Source organism: Streptopelia decaocto (genome assembly GCF_964273445.1).
Source record: "Streptopelia decaocto genome assembly, chromosome: 2".
NCBI classification, from domain to species: domain Eukaryota; kingdom Metazoa; phylum Chordata; class Aves; order Columbiformes; family Columbidae; genus Streptopelia; species Streptopelia decaocto.
The window spans coordinates 138,549,542-138,571,106 of record NC_138655.1 but is presented as its reverse complement, the minus strand read 5'-3'; the positions used below and the strand labels follow the sequence as shown (position 1 = coordinate 138,571,106).

The window sequence follows — 21,565 nt, the reverse complement described above, 5'->3', positions numbered from 1 at the left end:
TCCCCCTCTGGGCTCCTTTAGGATCTGCACTTTGTGCTGCCTGTTCCAGTGACTCATGGGCAGCAGGGAGGAGACTTCTGATGTGTGTGCAGAATGATCGCTTGGGCCTCGGGGGTGGTTTTTGAGAAGAAATGCTCAGACTGGGAGTAAGGGAAAGAACTGTCTTTGAGTTGGGAACCTGTGTGTGGAGGTAGAGATGAGACCAGCTGGGCCAGGAACAAGGGACTGAATAATCTTCTCAAGTACTGAAAACTAGCTGGAGATTGCACAAGAGATGGAAAGACAGGTTGGAGCTGCACAGCAGTGTTGGGGTACTACAGGAAATTTTATTAGAATAATTTTTCTGTGCTTGCAACCTCTTGAATGATGGTGTGGGAGGAGGGCTGTGTGCTTTGTAATATTGCAGTGTAATATTTTATGTGAATTTTTATATTTCATGTCAAATCACTAATACATATTTCCTCCATTGGGAGAAGAGAGGACCACATACAGGAGAAGATTACTGTGTGTTACAGTGCTTTTTTGAAAAGTGACCAGTGCTGTGGGAATGAGGTTTTAGAATTAGATAAAATAATTTGGAAGAATGAAAGACACCAGATTATATGATTGACATTACTTCATGCGTAAACACAGATTAGCATGAGAGAGGGGAAAAAAAGAAAAGAACATGCTATGTTATTCTCATAGTTCATGGAAAAAGTTTCAGTATTTTTCCCTCAGAGTTGCAGACAGAATTTACTGGGGCAGAAAGTTAAAAATCTTGCTTCTGAGATTTTTACTTTCATGATTCCTGCCTACAAAGGTAGAATATCTTAGAGAATCTTGTTGTAGATGATAAGCAGTGCTCACTGCAGCATTCAACTTTATCTTTTGTATTTAAAATATCAGTATCTGTTACTCTTTATCTTTTTTTAAAATTTTTATTGAATGGGGTATCTTGCTTACGTAAAAGTGATCAGAAGCTCTCCCAGTCTGCATTAGTATATAATATTTATACGTGTGTTATTTGCTTCCTTTCAAAAGTTTAGAGCAATGGAGCTCTCCTGAAGTTTGCATAATGGATAATATGATAATGGCCTAGGCAGAAGTTTCATTATGGCTAGACAACTAGGATGCATTTCAGGGCTTCTGGAAATATGTACAATATCTTTCATCTTCAGTTGCAGATGGCAGCAATGTGATTGGAACAGAAGAGAACAGTTTTGACCGCAGCTATGTAAAAAAGAAACTGGAGCATGGGCTTTCACGAATATGGCAGGTATGTTTTTTGATCTATTTTTTTTTTTTCCTAAATATTTATCTCCTGGCCAGTGCATCAGCCTCCCTCTGGTAGTAATTACAGTTAAATTTATACTGATCTTAAAAAATTCTCTCCAGGGATATTTTTTTCAAGTGATTTCTTTTGAGCTAAATATATGAAAACCATGGAAATATAATTTCCGTGACTCAAGCAGTACTTGGTTGCTATGATTACAAACTCAGTCAAGATCCCAAAACGTAGTAACATGACTTTCAGCCTGACTCCACTTCTCCCAACCTGTGTGCTGCCCCACAATCTATTTTCTTCTCATGTGCTTTTTCTCTGTTAGCACAGTCATACTGCTTTATGTTTCTGGTATAACCATAGCTGTGGAGAGCCTGACGTCTTGTGAACCTGCCTGGTTTCATAGTATTCCTGATCTGACTGCTGGATCAGTTTGATGTGCAGTGAGACCCCAAGTGTATGGTGGCAAAGCTGTAAAATTTTATCTGGCTGAATTGTCATTTGGAGGGTTTTTTTTTTTTAAGTGGCAATAAAGCATCTAGGATTGACCTGGTGTTATAGAATGTTAAAGAAAATGATTATAATAATATTTAGAAAGTCAATGAGAAATCAATCATGTTACAAAAAAATGAGTTCTACTCTAAATCTCAAAAATAAGGATAAGTGCAAACAAACCAAAAGAATCAATGAATGAGGCACTTGAGCCTTTACCTTTTTGTCTGTAGTGTAGTAAGTATGCAAAAACTTGTTTGTGTTTTGTAGGATGTTCAACTGAAAGTGAAAACATATCTTCTGGGAACAGATCTGTCTAACTTCAAATATGATGACTTCATATTTGTACTTGATGTCACCAGCAGGTACACCTTTGTGGTCATAACACCACTTAATACATGTACACAAACTTGAATTCTGGTAAGGCAGCACAGTTAATTAAGGCTGATATTTGCATTCTGATGCCAATTTTGTTCATATCTACTGATAGTCTGAAGAGCACTTCTTTATGTGGGAGTTTATGAGGATCTATTTGGGAGAGGTAGTATAAATTGTTTTGCTGCTCAAGTAGTGCATAAGTGTGATATGATGTCGGTATTGTCCACCTTTAAGACTTCAGATGTGCAGATCTGATGATTTTGATGTCTCTAAAAGCTTTTAAAGGGACTCTCACTCAAGAGCAGTAATACTGTTGTACTGCTAACCTGTACAGTATTATATCCTTCTGTTTTGGTAATAAAATGGTGGACTCAGACTGTGAGCTGTACAGTTTGCCCTGCGTAATAGGATCTCAAAACGACATTTGTTTTGCTTATGGTTCTTTGTTGCTATGTTTATGGGACTTTATGATAGGATTTGGAGGAAAATGAGACACAGACCTTTGTTGAACCAGTGAAGTGTTTGCAACTTAATATTCACGCTCTGCTTCTATTGAAATACATGTATGCTTGGTAATGGTTGGGGCTTGTAATTGAGGTTGGAACAGCAGTATTAATAAATCAATACATATTTCTAAACTTTGCTTTATTCTTCTAGACTGATGCAAGTTGGAGAAGAATTTTGTGGCAGTAAGTCTGAAGTTTTACAAGAATCTATCAGAAAACAAAGTGTTAACTATTTCAAAACATACCACAGGTGAGCTTACTATATGTACAGCGGATGAATCTTATGGTATTCATCTTTGTTGAGTTTAACTTTTAATGCTTTCCAAAGGTATTCCAATGAGTTTCTGAGCTGAGGTTGAGAGATAGTGGATTATGTCTCATGACGTGAATAGAGCTCTGAACCCTGGAGAAGGGGAGAGGGTGGAGAAAGTTGTGGAAAAGTCTAGTTCTGCAGCAGGCAAGCCAGATAAAGATGGAAATCTTTTTATATAGAATTTCAGTAGTTTTTTAGGCTGCCTCTTAAGCTGTCTCCTGGGATCCTGAGGATGAAGGCCTCTGAAATCCATACTTCCTAGCAAAATTGTTACTTTTTGCCATTTCATAAAAAGAGCTGATGAGGTGTGTCTATTAAATAATTTTTTCAATATGCAGTTTTGTCTTTTATCAAATAAGATGTTTAGAACTGAGTCATGTTTTCATAGTTTCTTTATTGGCAGTATCTAATTATGTTTCATTCAACTCTACTAATCATAGCTGGGGCCAGTTGTATGTGCTGTCATGTGCAGGTAGTCTCTGGCCTTGGATGTGATACATGGCTATGACAACTTCAAGACTTGGCTGTTTGTCTGTTTTGATTTATTGATTTCCCAAATGTTTTGTTTTGGATGTTTGACAAATCTTTCATTCTAATTGTCTAGTATTTATCTTCTTTCTGAGTGTAAAAAGCTAGGAAGATATGAGAAGAAATACAGCCTTCCTTGCTCTAAGGAACTCTTACTGTCCCAGTCTTGGTCTGTTTGTCCTCTGTTGTATGGGAGCTGCCATACAAGTAATATATCCAAACTCATTTGGTCTGAGACTTTCTGCCTAAAATCCATAAAGTATGAAAATGATGACAGAAGAACATGAGACAGTGTCTAAATTCAGAAGCTGAGAATGTGATTTGGAATTTCTTCAGCTTTTGTAGTTTATAGCTAGGATTTCTTTCTGGGCATTTGATGAGGATCTTGGTTCCAGTTGTCTGAAAAGCTTGAGCCTTCATCAGATGCACATTATGTCTTATCAGGAGATGAGTTGATTAAGAAGCCATGCCACCTATCTTTATTTCTTGAAAGCATTTCTGAACCTTGAACTGAATTTCATGAAGTAATTTGGAAACTGAGCTTGAAGCTCTAGGTTCATAAGAGCTATTTTGATGTACCTGTCTTTTACTACACTGACTTACCACATAGTGCCTGATTTGGTTAAGTAAATATAATTTTGACCATTATGATTTGCTTATGTTTAAAGGACCTATTTAAGAGCTTAGGGAATCAGAGACTAATTTTCTGAATTATCTTGGAGTAAAATAAATGTTAAGGAACATTGATGGAACAGGTATAGAAATGATATTTTTTTGAAATCACGTTTTTTATTAAGGTAATGTTTCTTGTAATTCTTGTGAAAATAAAAGGGAATACATATTGATATAACTCAAATTATGTGAACCTTTCAATACTTTTTACATATTTTATGCTGTGTGGGTAATGTGAAGATTAATTGACTGTTTTCATGCTCGGAAGGAAAAATATGTAAAGGCTTCTCTCCCAGCTATATCCCTCAAATTGATTTATATAAAAGCTTTAAACATTTGTCTTTTCAAGCTAATGTGGCTTTCAATCCTCTTGTGAATTTAATTGGAGGGAAAAAAAAAAAGCAAGCTAGTGCTTTTAAGGATTCATTGGTACCTAAAAGCTACATAGAACTGAAATGCCCGGAGTCCAGGAGTAATCAGTTCTTTGATTGTAATTTGACATATGTGGCCTCCTGGGCGGTGTGGTGTTTTAGAGGACTGCCAACACAGAGAAAGTAGCAAAGGGACTGGTCATGTCATTCAAAAAGAGCAATGTAATACTAGAGCATACATGAAGCCTTTTTTGGGTAAAATTTTATTATTTTGAAAAATTAGAATGAGCTTTTGGCAGAGAACATCAGTAAAGCAACTTTTGGAGTGCCACTTACTTTTTATTTTGATGAGTTTGTAAAAAAGTGTGTGTGATCACTAAAGCTTTTCAGGGAACGAATGCATCAGACCTTCCGTGTGTGCCATTTTCCAGACTTGTAAACTGGTGAAAATGAAGAATGTTTGTTCAAGGACTTTGTCAGTACCTTGATTTCGGCTCTGAAATGATAAAAAACCTGGTGCTTTCTGGCTTTTAAATGTTTGCTTTTGTATGGCTTTTTCTCCTTAGTTTTCCTCTCAAAGAATTTTAATCTGTAACACTGATTTTTTACAGCATCTCTATCTGTTGTTTCTATTGGCTTTACTGTGAGAAGATTTGCAAGCTCAATGCCTCAAAAATAGCATTTGAAATCTATTTGCATTTAACTGGTGAATTCAAATAGACACAGCAAACTGTAGCCATAATTCAACATATTGCCCATTTTGTTGAGGCAAGAAAGTTTTAATTGTAGTGGTGATTATAGTTTGTTATTTAAATAATGGTATTTCTTGAATATTTTCCTTCCTAATTAGAAACCTGGTACATAATTTACCAACTGCTACTTGTTAAACAAAACAATGTACCATATATTAAGAAGATACAGCAATGTGACCTCAATAAGCACTTATTGCTGACTAGTTCCTGATTATGTGACAAAAATATTTTCTTTAATAAAGGTTTTTCTGCTTATGACTGAACAGAGGCTTTTCTAATGATTAAAAACATAAGAAAAACAGTGCAGAGATATAATGGCTTGATTATGTTTCCCTAATAGATTTTCTGTATTACTACCAAGGTAAAGTTCTGCTATGCAGAAAAATATAGCTGAGGAGATTAATAGCCATTTAAGTATTTTCTCCTCTAAAAAGCTGAGATGTCTGTAGAACATTAGTTCTTTCCACTTCCCTTTGCTACCTGTCAGCTTCAGTGTGTTTGAAAGAAGCATCTGTCTTGTCTGGGCTCACAGAAGCTGTTGTACTGCTGAGTATTAGTATATGTTACATTTCTTTCTACACTTTACATGGAGGAAAAAAGGCCCAGTATTACTGTGTAATCACAGATGTTCCGCTGTACTTTCTAATAGTTTTGACAAAAAAATTTGTTTCCAAATTTTGCTGGTTGACATTCTTTGGGAGTTTCTCCAGAGGTGTCATAAAACATACACTGTGTTAGTAGCCACAGCTTTTAGGTGGTCTGTCAGTTGAAAGAATAATTTAAATATCTATTTTAGAGTGTGGCTTTTTATACAGTTTTGAAGGTGTTTTTTTCTGCATAAGTGAAATAATTGTCTACTTACTGATTTGCTGCCAATTAAGTATATTCATTTATTGTGTTTCAGAACTCGTCTTGAAGAATTAAGAATGTTTTTGGAGAATGAGACCTGGGAACTTTGTCCTGTTAAATCCAGCTTCAGTATTCTGCAGCTTCATGTACGTTCTATGAATAACACATACAAATGTATTAATATTTCAGTAGCTAAGAGTCCTGTTTTTTTGAGAAGTAGTTACATCCATGAACTCCTGTGCAAATGTTTTTAATGGCTGCTAAAAACCTCTAAATTTCACTCCATGATATTGGAAACTTAAGATTCAAATGGTTTTAGAGCAGTATTTCAGGCAAATAGAGGTTTGCAGAAGATGCTAGAATTGTAAGCATAATGTTATCCTTTATTTTGCATATTTTAATGTGCTATTAATATGTCAGTTTTGCATTTCTAAATTATTGATCTAATTTATTTATCTAATTATTTATTTAATTCTTCTCCACCTGAAAGGTGAACTCTACCTGAAAGCAAGTAATTTCATGTGCTCACCTGGTGTGAGTGATTTTTGTGATGTTTAGCATGCAGTGGCTGAATTTCACCTCTTTTGACAAATGAAATGTGGGTACCTATGATTAAAACTGTCACTCTAGTGCAAAAATGGATATAGCTGAGCAATCTCAAGAAAAAGATAATTTTGCAGCTTCTGTAGTGTTAACTGAAAGTAAGCAAGAGGCTACTGTGGGAGTAATGGCATGGGAGGAAGAGGAAAAAGGACCCTCGGTAGCATCCAATAGTAAAATAAGTAATATTTTTAATAGGGACATGGGATTATAAATCCATCCATACTGCTCAAGGGACTGGAGCAGCAGAAAATGGCAGAAAGTAACTAATTCATTTAAACAGAAATCTAACATTGCAGTCCTTTTAGCTGTTTTTGTTTTGATCTTTAAACCTTAAGATAAATGCTAATGTACATTTTGCCTTTAGTGAAGATGAATAGCTAAAGTTTAATAGATAAAAATGATATGTCAACTGAGATAAGTCAAGGTTAAGATTTTCAGAAAATAATGTCTAAAATAATATCTTATGCACCCTATTTAACCCATATGTTTGCAAAAGTCTGTGCAGTCACCCAGTTATCAGAAACTTTATGTGCAATTTAAAGTCGTACATTTTGAAAAGAACTTTTTAAAAATAAAATATTAAGAAAAAAAATTCAGCTTTAGTAAATTACCAGGTAACTTGTGTAAAGAATACTACCTTTTTTGATAGAATTTAGGTCTTGTGTTATCTCCTAATTGCTGTAAAATAAAAACCCCACTTAGTTTTCACCTAGTTTAAGACAGTGGATATTTTCAGAATGTAGGTGTATAACATGTCATAGCCAAAACCTGCTAAAATTCGAAAGACAAGCCATAGAAGATTGCCAATTTCAAGGTTAACTTGAGGCAGGATGAAAAACATCCTTAAATAAGCAGCAAGCTTTGGCTGAAAGTTTGCATATCAGGTTAATTGTCTACAAGTTTGTTGTTATGCTCTGTTTTTATGGAACTGGAGTTGTAACAATACTGAAACTGTCTTGTTGGTGATTAAAATTGTACTTCATTTCTATTAATAGGAATTTAAGTTCATGGAGCAGTCACGTTCCCCATCTGTGTCACCTAGTAAGCAGCCTGCTTCAGCAATTTCAACAACAGTAACGTTATTCGAGCAGTACTGTAATGGAGGAAACCCTTTTGAAATTCAGGCCGACAGCAAAGATGACGAGACAGAAGATGTGTTAGCTTCCAACGGGGTATGGAGTCTTTCAGAATAAAAAAAAAAAAGCAAATTTAGCTGTCAGTAAATGGTGTTTTATTTTGTGTAGCAATGATGGCAAAATGTCTTAGTTCAAGGAACAGTTAACTGCAGCCACTTTAGTCCTTTAATTCAGCAGATTGCTTTGCTTTTAACAGTGACAGGCATCCTCTTTTGAAGTTCAATTTGTTTTGCAGTGGATCAATATTTTTTTCTGCTGAAGACAAGCGTTCCTGTAGGCTAGCAAGATGTGTTCCACCTAAACTAGTATTTTTCCAGGGATTTAAGTTAGCTTTCTTTGTGGAAGTAATTTCGTCATTTTAGGACTGGCTTTCTGGCTTCTTAGGAAAGAATCATTGTGGATTGCTCCTTCTATTGTGTTTGTTCACACCTACGTGATTTACTGTGGATTATCTGATGTTTGTTAGGCAGTTTTTAGTTGTAATCTAAATGCTCAGGATCTGGCTTTACAGTGGGATCTACTATAACACTGAACAATCACTTTATGTATTTTTTTATTCAGAATTTTGTCAAAATCTAACAGTGGTCAAATATGTTTTAAGGTGAAACTTTACACCATTCTCTTAAATGCTACATTAGCATATTTTTATTAAAACTTTTGCTTTTGTTTATGAATAGTGTTTTTTGGGGCTTTTTTTCATGATAAGGGTGAGTTTAGGTTATGTTTTTTTTTTTTTTTTCTTTAAGTTAGTTAATCCAGCCATTACACTAATGGCTTATTGGTTTTCAGCTTTGTCTTTCGTGCTTTCCCTGTGGAACTTAAGTTGCAAAGCAGCTTGATCTGTATCTCATGCCCTGAGTGTGATGCTGCAGTGTCTTTCTTTCTGTGGGTGATGCTGCAGTCTCTTCTGCTGGATCATTTGAAGAGAAAATACAGTTTATTGGCAAAAAATATTGCCGCATTATACTTAAAGGAAGCTGCTGGAGATCCAGTTTCCTGGTGATACTACTACTCCTGTCAAGTAATACAGCAGAGCATCTGTCCTGTCTTTTCCTATCAGGAAACTGAGAAGAGTTGCAAGGTTATCAGCGATATGTAGACTGCAAAGGAGCATGTTAAGCAAAGATGAATGCGCTGCAGGGCATGCTGAAAACTGCAGGATTCCATGATACTTTGTAGAAATCCACTCTGAAACAAAGCTTTTGGGGAATTTGGGCAACCATTTGGTAGATACGTGCTAAAATAATCCACAGTGAAATAAGGATTAATGATAATACCAAGAGTACTTATGAGGTTTTCAAAATGAAAGCTCTCTTTACTGAAGAGTTCATGTCAGACTTTTCTGTATGTTTGTGAGTAGTTTTAGTTTTTAAAAGGTTTTTCTGAAGAAAAAAGACTAGAAAATTAACTTTTTTTTTCCAAAGACAGCTGTCTTCTGAAGGTTTGACTCTGTACCAAGCGTATAGAGCCATCATGGTCTGCACTGTGAGTGCACAAATACATCTCAAATATTGCAGGATATTTTTTGCCACCTGTTGCATGTAGAATAATAAGGAAGGTGTGAAGTTATTTTCCAAAGATGATAGTAACTGTAGCTACTGAGACTGGGTAACATCTCAATAACAAAAAAGAATAATTGTTGGAACATGATTTCAATCTCCTCTGATTCCTTGCAGGTCACTGCTAGCAAATAAGTTCATATGCTGTCCCCATAGTTTTGTGCAGTGACTTTTAAGCAGAAGTTGTAGAAGGCTACAATTGTCTTTATTTCTTGATTTTGGATATGTTGAGGAATTGTTCTTTTTGTTTGCACACTTGTATGAGATATGAAAACTTTCCCCACATGTTAGAGCGGACCCGTTTCATTCTTTCCAGATTTAATACTTTGCCGTTCAGAATCTGTTTCACCTAGCTAAAGTAAAATTTAGATGATATCAGTTTCCTGTGCACTAAGCTTTTGCTTCTATGATAATGAAATCGTTTGACTAAAAATGAGGTAGCAAATGCTGATGACTGTGTTGGACATACTGTTTTGTTGATGTTTGCCAGCTTGAAGCATGATACAGCAGCCAAGCGGACTGCTGTCGGTAATACCCTCTTCTGTCTTTAGTCACATATTATTTGTTTCTCCTTTTCTCCAGTGATTAACCTATTTGGAGAAGTAATAGAGTTAAAAGCAAAAAAAAAAAAAAAAAAGCTTTAGCTCTCTATACAAATGTAGTGTTTCAGGTACAAACTCTGTACTTGAATAATACAGTAATAGTTCCACAGGAATCGTCATATTATGTGAGACCAATGGTGGTTCTCTTACAGTATCCCACTTCTGGTAATGATTAGCACAGGCGCTGTGGGCTCGTGAGGGGTAATCAGTCTTGCAAGTCTCGCTGGGACACTTTGTGACCTGCATGGGTTACAAAATGTAAATGTGCAGGATAGTTTTCCTCTATTGAGAAAAAGGCAAAGAAGCCACGCCCACCCCAGAACCACATTCTTTACTGTAATGGAGTAATATTGTTATCCAGGAGGTTACCTGTTATCTTTGTTGCCTTGTTACCACAGGGAGCAATGAAATTGACCATCTCATCATCCTGGGTAAAAATGTCTTTTTATTTTGAGTTTGTCTCTAGCCATTGGAAAAAGAATCTGTATGTAAAGGTTACTGTGTTCATACTGGCTCTTCACCATTGTCTGATTTTTTGAAGGTATGTGAGGCTCCATCCCAGCCAGAGCTGAAGCATTAGTAAGCGTTAGTTCGTTAGTAAGGGATTTGCCTCCTGCTTTGGATGTTGGTGCTGCTGTCACTGAAAGCACCATGGTGGAGATGAGGTTCTGGTAAATCACTGTCCGGATGCTGTGTTGGCGTCTCTGGTGAGGCTGAGAGCGGCTGCCTAGGCAGTTCAGTCTTGTAACGGTCTACAGGGCATTATGATCCCATGAATTACCAGTAGGCTGATGTGTTACACCAGTAGCAAAGTCCATGTTGTGATTTCCTCATCTTTAATTTTGGACAATGTCCCATTTGGTAGGCTCGTGCATTGTCAGAAGCTTTCAAGGCTGGCTGCACTGTCCTCCTTTTTCAAAGCGGTGCACCAATTTAGTGTTCTTTATTATAATAGTGAAACTTTAGTATATTTTAAATTGATAAAATCTGTTCTTGTGCCTGTTGAAGAGCTATAATGAATTTTGGCTTTCTTTTGATGCCAGAGGGACAGAATGTTCTTTGTGGAAAAACTGAAAGACCAATGATATCATGACTTATGCGTTTTTCTTGTGAAATATAGGTTAGATTTACAGTCATCCAAATTATAAAATATATATTTTAAACTTAAATGTAGTGGTATTTAGACAACTTAGGAATAGTGTATAGAACTTTTTTTTAACTGAAATGTGATGTTAAATTTCAATTTGTTCAATGTAAATTGCTTATGGAGAAAGATGCTTATGATTGTTGTGGTGAATATTTCCTTTGACATGTTTCTAGCAACGCTGTATATAAACAAGTTTGTTCTGTGTGGTAGCTTGAGTTTAATCAATTGGAAAATGGAAACTAGCTGGTTTTAGTATTTAAAGATGTGAAGTAAATCTATAGAAACATACTGAGAGTGAAAACAAGGGTGTTCCACAATGCTAAGAAGCTGCTTGGTTTCCATCAGAGTATTTGGCTGTTAACACAGTCACTGGAAGGATAAAATCCTTTCCAAAAGCTTTGTGAGCCAGGGAAGTATTATGCACATTTACCAGGAGAATTGAGGCACAGAATAGGTTAATTAGCTTGTCAGTAGTTGTACAGGATGTGTAACCTGACTAATATTAGAACCAAGGTTTCTTGTGACCCCAGTGAGTATACTCTCCAGGTGACCATCCTAATTCCCTTTTCACATTTTTTGTCTTCCTTTTCCATTTTTTTCTTTTTTATTTTTAAATCAAAGTTACACATATTTGATAATCTTTTACATAGATACAGAAATAACTTGCTCAGGTACTGTGGGATAAAATGTCTACAAAAGTTTTCTGTTTCTTGACTGACCAGTTAAGGTGGAGGCACGTTTTAGCACTTAAAATTCAAATTATTTCAGATGGAGGTTGCAAAATTTTGTTTCCAGAGAATGCAGACATGTTCCCAGATATTTCAAGAAATAATGATGAGGACACAAGCAATTGATTTACTTGTCAAATGATCTGTAGGATGCTAAGAAGTGTCAGGATTTCTTTTGAGAATGTAAAGTCTTTTCAACAGCATAGCTGTTCTGGACAACTGAATAGAGGCTTCTGGATCCGGACACCTCAGCTCTATGTCTTGAGCTTCAGTGAGATGCCTTATGCCCCTTTTCTGTAGCTCCCTAAAATATTTTTGTTGCGATACAGTTAACTTACAGGTTTGTAACACTCTTCAACTTCAGTGTATCTGATCACTGTTCCGTGGATTCCTTTGGGCTGATTGCCTAAATGCTTGTGAACTGACTGTTGCTACAAGAGATCTGGATTCCTTTTAGCACTTTAAAATTTTACTGGAGACTCTGCATGTTCAAAATGGATTTATAACATCTCTTCGGGTTGAGGCCACTATTTAACCGTTGAGAATTACTTCATAATTTAAAGTGCAGATATTTTAATCTCTCTTTTAATTAAATAACTTTTCCAGCTCATTAACAGCATTAGGTTGAGGAGACTTAATAAAGTATTCTTCCATGTAAAAAAGAAAAAAATTCTCAAACTTATCTTAATCTATGATGTTAAGACATTTAAGATGTCAGCTGTCAGATTGATATATCAATATGAATTGCAGTTAACCATTTGTAGTCAGTTTATCGTTTTACTACCACTGGATTTTAATTGAATCAGCATGTCTTTTATTATATATTAATGCTTAATAACTGGTGGTAGTTCTCCATGCTAGTGTTCCAGCCAAGTTTGTTAAACTATGAGTCTCTTTGTCCTTAAGCAAGCCTGAACTCGGGTCATTTTTGAAATAAACTGAGCTGCTTTCATTATAGCTTTCCTTTGTCTGAAATGTTCACAAGGCAGAAATTTTGCCTGTTAATACTAATGATCAGAACATTTCTTTTTAGTCTGTGTCTCATACTACATTCTTTTTTTTTCTGTCTGAGCTTTTCTGTTTCTTTTGAATGTGTCTGTACTGTGGGCTTCCCGCTGTTATAATATACAGCTTTCATAGTGTGAGGCTTTAAAAGCCTGCACGGCTTGGGGCCGGGACCAGGCATTGCCATGCATGACTGAAAAAATGTATTTCTTAGTTAATTTAGGATGATTGAGAGACTGGCATTGCCTTAGTCTGTCTGTCTTGGTTTTCCCCTCTGGAGAGCGGTTGTATCCTTTAAATCCCTGCCATTTCTCAAGGATCCTGGAACCAGACTGTCTTTGTTGAATGTGTCATTGTTGACTTCTTGGATAAAATGACTTCAGAGCAGTGTACACGTTAAGGAAAAGTTAAAAGGAAAAGTATTGTGGTCTCTCTTCAAGTGCAAGTGCATTCTGGACCCTGATGGATATACTTAATGCTGTAATAGTTGTGTAGGTATTCAGGAAAAGGGGTTATGTCGCAGAGCATCAAGTATTTGTTTTAATCTTTTATGGATTGAGAAATTTACACTGTGAAAAAGTTTATTTCATTATTTATGAAGTGGCTAAAACACTTATACTACAGGACAATCTCAAACACTTGGAAAAGAGATTGACATTAAATGCTGCTTTTAATTGGACTAGAAAAAGATTGCAAATTTCAGGTGGGTTTTTTTGTTAATTAAAAATCCCAGCTGTACACTTTTAGTATGTATGTATGGCTTCATAATTATAAAGAAACCCCTCTATTATCTGTGCTTGTGAATAGTATTTCTTCACATAACTCACACTCTAGCAATAATAATGCATGTCTACCATGGAAATCGTATATGGTATTATTATATGCTGTGGTCTGTGTTGCTCATTTTTTTCAGACATCACTTGTTCAGCTCAAATCTTCCATCCTCGAATTGAAAATCGTTCTCTTACAATCTTTGAAATGCAATTCAACAATTGAACAGAGTGAAACAGTTTCAGAAAATTAAAAAAGCAGCTGGGTGTTTGGAGTCAGTAGTTGTCTGTAACTGCTTAAGCTTCTCATTTTCAATTAACTTCAAATGGTGTTCCTCAGTATAAAAAGGCATGTCTCAAGGCAGGTGTACATCGTTAATTTATCTATGCATTCATATTTTTCATAGCCTTATTCTGGAACAATTTGTGGCATTTGTGACAAATGAAACAAATGGTGCTTGAGGCTTTCTTCCCTCAAAGAGGAATTGTTTCACTGATCATTAGATAAATATTTCAAATATCTGGATTTTGTGCCTTTAACTAGATAAAGGGTGCTGCGTGTTTCAAAGCAAAACTAAGAACCAGCACACACAAAGAAATCCAAGCATGTCCTAGACACATAGTGAAGTTTTCTGAGAAAGCGAAGGAAACAAACAAAAAGAGAAAAATAAAATACTTTTTATCTAGCCCCCCCCATTTATTCCACTGATACAGTTGAGTTATACCTTTAGAATGTTTTGTAGAGTAATATGGTGTGGTATGTTTTTCGGGTTGTGTTTTAGTTTTTATTTTCCTTTAGGAGGAAAGGTATCTAATGTCACATTGCAGAATCCTATTCCTTGCTTGCTCTGCAGTTTCTGTTGGTTCCATGTCCAAAGTTTATGTGTCTAGAACATACAGGTATATATAAAGTTATGCTTCTTGCTGTTGATGTAGATAAAACAGCATACAGTTGAAGAAAATAAGTGCAGAAAAATCAGTAAGAAAAAAAAAATTACATGGTACTAGTAGTCATGACAAATATTTTTGGGGTTGTTGTGGTTTAACCCGGCAGGCAGCTAAACACTACACAGCCATTCACTCACACCCTGCCAAGTGGGATGAGGAAGAGAATCGGAAAAAAAAGTGAAACTCGAGGGTTAAGGTAAGGACAGTTTAATAGGACAGAAAAGAGTATAATAATAAAATAATAGTAATAATAATAAAAAGAACATACAAAACAAGTGATGCACAACGCAATTGCTCACCACCCTCTGACTGATGCTCAGCCTGTCCCTGAGCAGGGATCACCACCCCAGCCAGCTACCCCGAGTTTATATACTGAACTTGACATCATATGATAGGGAATATCCCTTTGGCCAGTCTGGGTCAGCCGTCCCACCTGTGCCCCCTCCCAGCTTCTTGTGCATCTCCAGCCTCCTCACTGGAAAGTTCTTGACTTGGTATAAACATTGCTTGGCAACAACCAAAACATCAGTGTATTACCAACATTCTTCTCATACCAAATCCAAAACACAGCGCTATACCAGCTGTTAGGAAGAAAATTAACTCTGTCCCAGCCAAAACCAGGACAGTGGGTGAAAGACTGTCTGGTAGGAATGTCTTCGGAGTGTATTAAAAATGAATTTTACAAACAACTGGAAGTTGGCAGTGGCTTTTTTGTTTTGTGTTTTTTTGTTTGTTTTGGTTTGGTTTTGTGTATGTGTATGACATAAATGAGCATTTTTGTGAAGCAATAGTTTAGTCCTTCCTGCATTAATAATTAAGGTTTTTGTGGTGCCAGGTTTTTTGGTTTATTGTCACCATATGGATACATTTTGAGGCTTTATTACAGTTTTGTCAGATTGTAAAGCAAATGATAAGCCCAGATATGTGGGTATTTGATACAGCAACAAGAAAGAAAAAAAAAGTTATCGGTAGCTGGAAGAAATAGGATGATGCAAATATTTACTCTTAATCAACATCTCAGAGTTTGTTTAGGAATGTACTTACAAATGGCTTTGTATAATTCGCTTGCTGCATTTTAGTGAACATTATCAGCAGCCTTTCAGCCAGCAAAGTTTTTTATATCCCGATTTGAGGTAAAAGCCAAGAAGTGACCAAAATGCTACATTAAATGAGGGACAATATTGTAAGGAAAATAATGACTTTTTTTTTAACAGTATGAATCAGATGAACAAGAAAAAAGTGCATATCAGGAGTATGATAGTGACAGTGATGTTCCTGAAGAGCTGAAAAGAGATTATGTGGATGAGCAGACAGGAGATGCCCCTGTGAAAAGGTAAGTAGACCGTGTCAGTCCCTGGTCTCATTTACAGGCTTTTTATCTCAGTACTCTAATTAGTTCATTTTCTGTTTAATCTATACTCTACAACAGTAGAATAATAATCAAATAATCTTTATGCTACCTGCACAGTTAGAAAGGCTCAGCACTTAGATCTTCGGAAGGGGGAGGAACATTAGACTGCTCATCATTATTGCAGAAAGAAACTTTGGAAAGCAAGATTTTGAAGGAGGATAAACGCTCTCTGAAGCAGGTAGTGGAAAACTGATTATTGAGCATTAGATGTTAACTGCAGGTTCTTCTACAACTGCTGTTGTGCATACATATAATTTCTGTTGTGTCAAAAGCAGTTGTTGGCAGACAAGTGGCTTGAGGTTGGGCTTTTACTTTTGCAGAACAAAAGTAAACTTTTGCAGATTTAAAAAAAAAAAAATTGAATTCTTCCGTAGCTTGAATGTCGTAATTTGGAATTTTACATTCTCTCTTTCTTTAAGAATATATATACACACACCTACAGATATATATACACACGCATGAATATGCATATTATGTTTTGATGAAAAAGTATGTATAAATACTTTATTAATATAAACAAAATCCAAGTCTGTAACCTTTAAAAGGATCTGAAATATGAATTTCTGTCTACTTGGATGTCCATTCAGACTTTGTGAAGCAGGCTAACACTACATGTATGCAGAGGATTGCAGGAGAACTAGAAAGCCATCACTTGGGTCGAAGCAGAGGAATATATGTATATATATCTTCTCTTTTTTTTTTTAAATAAGTCTTTAAGATAAAATATTGTTAGCATGGTTTGTTAGCATGGTTTCATAAGATATGTCACATAAGCTACTTCATTTCAAAGAAGCGGTGGGGATATTGATAAAAATTACTTAATTGAAACAAACCACAGTCACTGTCCATAGCTTCGTGCTGTGAAATTGAAGCTTTCTGAGTTTTTGGAAGAATATAATTTTGAGGTATGGCAGCTGGCAGAAGGTTTCTCTTAGAGAATCATAGAATATCTCGAGTTGGAAGGGATCCATTAGGATGAACGAGTCAGACTCCCTGATTCTTGTAGGACTGCAATTTATGAAAAATCTAATGTTATCTTAGTTTTACGTTCTTCAAAATTGTTTCCATTTCCAGATAGTCATTTTCAGCTGTAGCTTACTAGTCTGCCCCTGTTTTGTTGTTCTTTTTTTCTTCACCTCATAAACTATGAACTTGAGTCAGAGTGGTTAAAATGATGGCTGAGGGCCAGAGAGAGGCCTGCAAAACTCCAACCGTGGACCACAACTCAGAAACTCCTTTCTCTAGCACAGTGTTATGTAAATTAGGCCAAGCTCCTCTCTTTAAGTGTTAAAATCTTAAACCAGTTATGCTTTGGCATAAATAAAATACTGGAAGGCGTACTGTTATGTGAAAGAAGGGGGGAGGAAGGATTTATTTTCTACTAAATTTTATGTGTATGTCCTTGAATATAATAAGCAGTCATATTTGGTGTATTTTGTTTTGTTTTCTTTAAAGTGTTTCTCGAGAAACTCTGAGGAGCAGAAAGAGATCAGATTATAACCTCAATAAAGTGAATGCACCTATCCTAACAAACACTACGCTGAATGTAATAAGGCTTGTTGGTATGTAGAAAATTGAAGTATTTTATATGTGTTTTTTGTTTTAATGCAAACCTATGGATTATATTAAATATGTTAAATTAATTTTAAGGCTTTTAAAAACGTACCTCGTTGGGCTCTATTTGCACTCTTAGAAAATCTTTATGAAATAGAAATAAAGCACTAGACCAAAACATTTTGTAATTAAATGAACAAATTTGGTTATATCCTGTGAGTTATTTTTACTTTGAAAATAATTCTGCATGCATATATTGATTTTAACCAATAATGGAGGATTATTTCTCTAAAATATTGAATGTGTCAAAACAGTGGAGAAGTGATGAAGATGCTACTGGTCAAGTGCCTGAGCAACCTCATTTCCTTAGACCTGCTCTGAGCAGGAGATTGCACTAAGTGACCTCTGGACGTCCTTTCTGGACAAGAGTTTTCTATGAAAACCCTCCCTTCCAGTTCTAGTTGTAATGGGATTGGTTTTTTTATGATCATGATTTCCATTTGTTTATCTAGGTAATTGTACTATAGCAGTTTTCTGGTACTGACTTTAATGTTATTTATAGAGAAGGGGAAGCAACTACCTAAATTTACCAGGTTAGGCAGAAGAGGGAAGAATTCTGTATGTGTTATATTAATAAGTTTGGTATATTAATTAAGTTTGTTTTCAATGTTTATGTGCTTGGAAAGATTATGGTACTTCAGAGTAAGCTGGTTTTAAAAGTGACTACTCTGACATCTGGTTAGTACCTTTTGCTGTCTTAAAAGGCAGCATATGAATCAGAAATTGATTTTTAAAACCTTTTTTGCAGTTTTTTTTTCCTCTTGGAGCATGTACAATACAAACCTGAAATAAGAATTGAGATTATTCTGTTGTAACTTTTCTGGTGTTGATCTGTGAGTTAGGTTGGAGAGATTTGTTTGCTACCTTCGAAAATAAGGCTTTGCTCTAAGTAAAGTTAGGATTGAATTTAGAAATGACACATGACACTTTCATGCAGACCACTTGGTCTTCCCCCAGCCGCTGCCTCTGCCCCTCTGCCCTAACACAGGGTGAGAGCAGCTCACCTGCTGCTGAAGATGTAGTTCTAGTTTTCCAGTTTTACATAAAGAGTTATTTTATTTGTGGATTATGGCCATAACCCCAAACTTAACGTTATTTGCAAATCTCGTACATATGCTTTTCCCCCCTTCTGGAATGACATTTAATTTTCAATATTTCTGCTATTGGCAGTGGTTTATATTGATTCTGTAATGACTGATAATAGCGGTATTTGGAACATGAAATTAGGAAGGGACCTCCTGCAGCCCCTGCTACTGGAAGACATGTCATTTAGTACTGCCTGTGAATATGCTTGTTTTGAGCTCTGACTTAGAGAATACTTCTGTTTCGTTCCCACCACTATCTAATAAGAGTTCTATTCGAGAAGCCTTATCAAATTCGTGGTTAAAAAAAAAAATTTAAAAAAATTATCCACCTATTTTTCTGCTCACTTGATTTTATGCCAAAATAAACTTTTAAGTTCAACAGATCATCTTGTTCTTTGATACATACTGCCCCGCTGTTCTTACAGAAAGCAATCTTGTTTCTTCTCAGTCTTTGATTTACTAAACTAAATGTACCAAGCTTTATTGTGTCCTATGTATTTACCCACCAGAAGCTTATATCCCCTACTTTCTTACTATTTTTAATTTCTGCTTGTGTTGTAGTCTTGTCAAAATCATGTGCAATACTTTGCATGAGGTCTCCCTGCATTGGGCCACTCTTGTATGGCAGCATCTTGGTCAGCAGTTGCCTCTGTTTTGCACCTCTTTAGATTTCTCACAGCTTCCTTGTACTGGCAGTTCAGTCCATCTGTAATGAGCATGTACAGCCAGGTCCTTCACTTTCCCAGTTTTTACCAAGGGATAAGCTGCTAGTTTCTATTAGAAAGATGCATGTTTTTAATTAATTGGTCCCCAAGTGCATGGCTTTTACATTCTGTACTATTGAATTTCATCCAATTTCTGTTACAGGAGTCATCAAGGTCCTCTAGTTCTTCCTGTACATTATGTCAATCCTTTTCAGTTCTGATGGTGCCTCCTTATTTTTTTCCATTATCATGCTTTTAGTTTTGTGCCAGAGTCATTAATGAAAACACTAAAGAAGAGGCCAGTTGCTGGGAACTCCACTAGTAGCTTTTCCAGATATTTCCCTTTTCAACACACTCCATTCTGACTTCTCTTTCATTAAACCCTTGTTTATTTAAAAAACCCTAACTTCACTTGTTTCCTGTGCAACATTGTTAAATTAATACTTTGAATAAATCTTAATTTTGCTTCCATTTTTCTGCTTCTGTCACTTCCATACTTTCTTCAAAACTTGATTTGAAGTCCTGCATCCTGCAAATGATGCACTGGATCAATAGTTGCTTGGATGACTATAGATCTTCTTGAATGTGCTCTAATTTGCAGTTTTTTCAATTGTAGCTGTACAACCCATGCCATCACTGCTTATTGCACATACAGGTTATTATACTGATTGCCAGACTGGTGATTTCACAGCCGTTTTTTATTATGACTTGATTCCTTTGCTACTGTAGCTTGACTGTTTTTAAAGTCTTTTCCGGCTCATTCTCATTCTGGCTGAAAGTGGTCAGTTCAGTTCTATTAGTCACCCTGTTCTCCTAATTTTTCTCGCTGTCAGTATCATTGTTCCCAATTAAAACCAAGGCAAAGTATTCTTGCCTTTGAGCTGTCTTGTTTGTCTACAATTTTTGTCCTGTCATGCCCCCCCAGTTTGGTTGCTTTTGTTAGTCTTCTGTAATTGGACAACTCCTGATTTTTATCATCTTTGGGAAGTTTAGTTTTGGCAAGACTTGTGGTACTTCTAACTCTTAATGTAACTTCCTGAGGGAATAGGTCTGTTTTTTTCCCTTTGAGTTTGTCCTAGTCAGGTTCTAGGAGATCCAGGTATGATCCAGTCTTCTGGATTTTCCCCCAGCAGACAGGACTGCCGTGGAACGTGCCCTTCGTTTAATGTCAGTCTCTGCTTGTGCCATGGAAGGCACCAGTTTGTCTCACACTGTCTCAGATTTTTGGCTGGGAAAATGCCATGGTACTTAACGCTAATTTCAGGGAGAATATTTTAGGATCCCTTCATTATCAACGGAGAATGGCAGGTAATTCCAGAAGATGATAGTTTGTTGGCTACTTTGCCTGTGTGTCATTGCACAGATACCTTAGCGTTTGTCTTTTGGAGCTGCTTGCCCCCTGCACAGGAGATCTAGGCTGCCAGTGTGGCCTAAGGGTCTATTTTCTTAATTAAGTTGGACTATGGGACTTGCGTATGCAAGACCAGTGATATGGTGCCTCAGAAAATAAACATGGGCCTAGCATAGTACAGGGGACACTATAGATACGTCCTATCTACAGAAAGCCTGTACTCTCTTAAAGTTCTGTTACTTGAAAATAAGGCTCTATTTTAAGAGAGATTTGTTCTGGTGACAAGGATGTGAGTACTTAAGCCATTTTTGTCCCTGCTGCATGTTGTCTCTGATGTCCCTGCCTCCTATATGTTGCATCAGCATGATGTATGGTAGATCTAGATCAGCACCATGATCTTAGTTAACAACAGATCATAAAGGAAGCTAGGCTTAAAAAGAGAAATCTGGAGTGAGTTGAAGATGCGGATTTAAGTTGCCCAATAAAGCAACAGAAATTGTTGCCTCACTTTTTAGGAAAGGATGTTATGCAAATAGCAGTACTCACTGAATGAGTCTAACAGTGCTCACAACCCATTTTGAACTATTTCTCTATGTTGTATGCTGTGTATGGAGGCTAGATGAATAAAACAAAGTGTAGCTTAATATTTATAAACTACCAAAATGAGTTGCTATGTATAATTGAAGTGGGAGCTGCTATAACTTTGTTTAATTTGAATTTCAAGTGAACAGTTCAATTTATTTGGTTTTCCCTCAAGTTAACAAACCAGGTAATTAT

The 21,565-nt window shown here is 36.2% G+C and overlaps 1 protein-coding gene across 1 annotated transcript in view; it reads left to right on the top strand.

Moving 5' to 3' along the window:
- The window catches only part of VPS50 (VPS50 subunit of EARP/GARPII complex), a 92,727-nt gene that overhangs the window by 42,743 nt on the left and 28,419 nt on the right, over positions 1-21,565 (top strand). Inside the window, exons 14-20 of the mRNA XM_082045709.1 lie at positions 1,161-1,258; positions 2,027-2,121; positions 2,792-2,890; positions 6,181-6,271; positions 7,724-7,900; positions 15,838-15,956; positions 17,490-17,596. Coding sequence (XP_081901835.1) covers positions 1,161-1,258; positions 2,027-2,121; positions 2,792-2,890; positions 6,181-6,271; positions 7,724-7,900; positions 15,838-15,956; positions 17,490-17,596 — 786 coding nt within the window. The remainder of the gene's footprint in view (positions 1-1,160; positions 1,259-2,026; positions 2,122-2,791; positions 2,891-6,180; positions 6,272-7,723; positions 7,901-15,837; positions 15,957-17,489; positions 17,597-21,565) is intronic.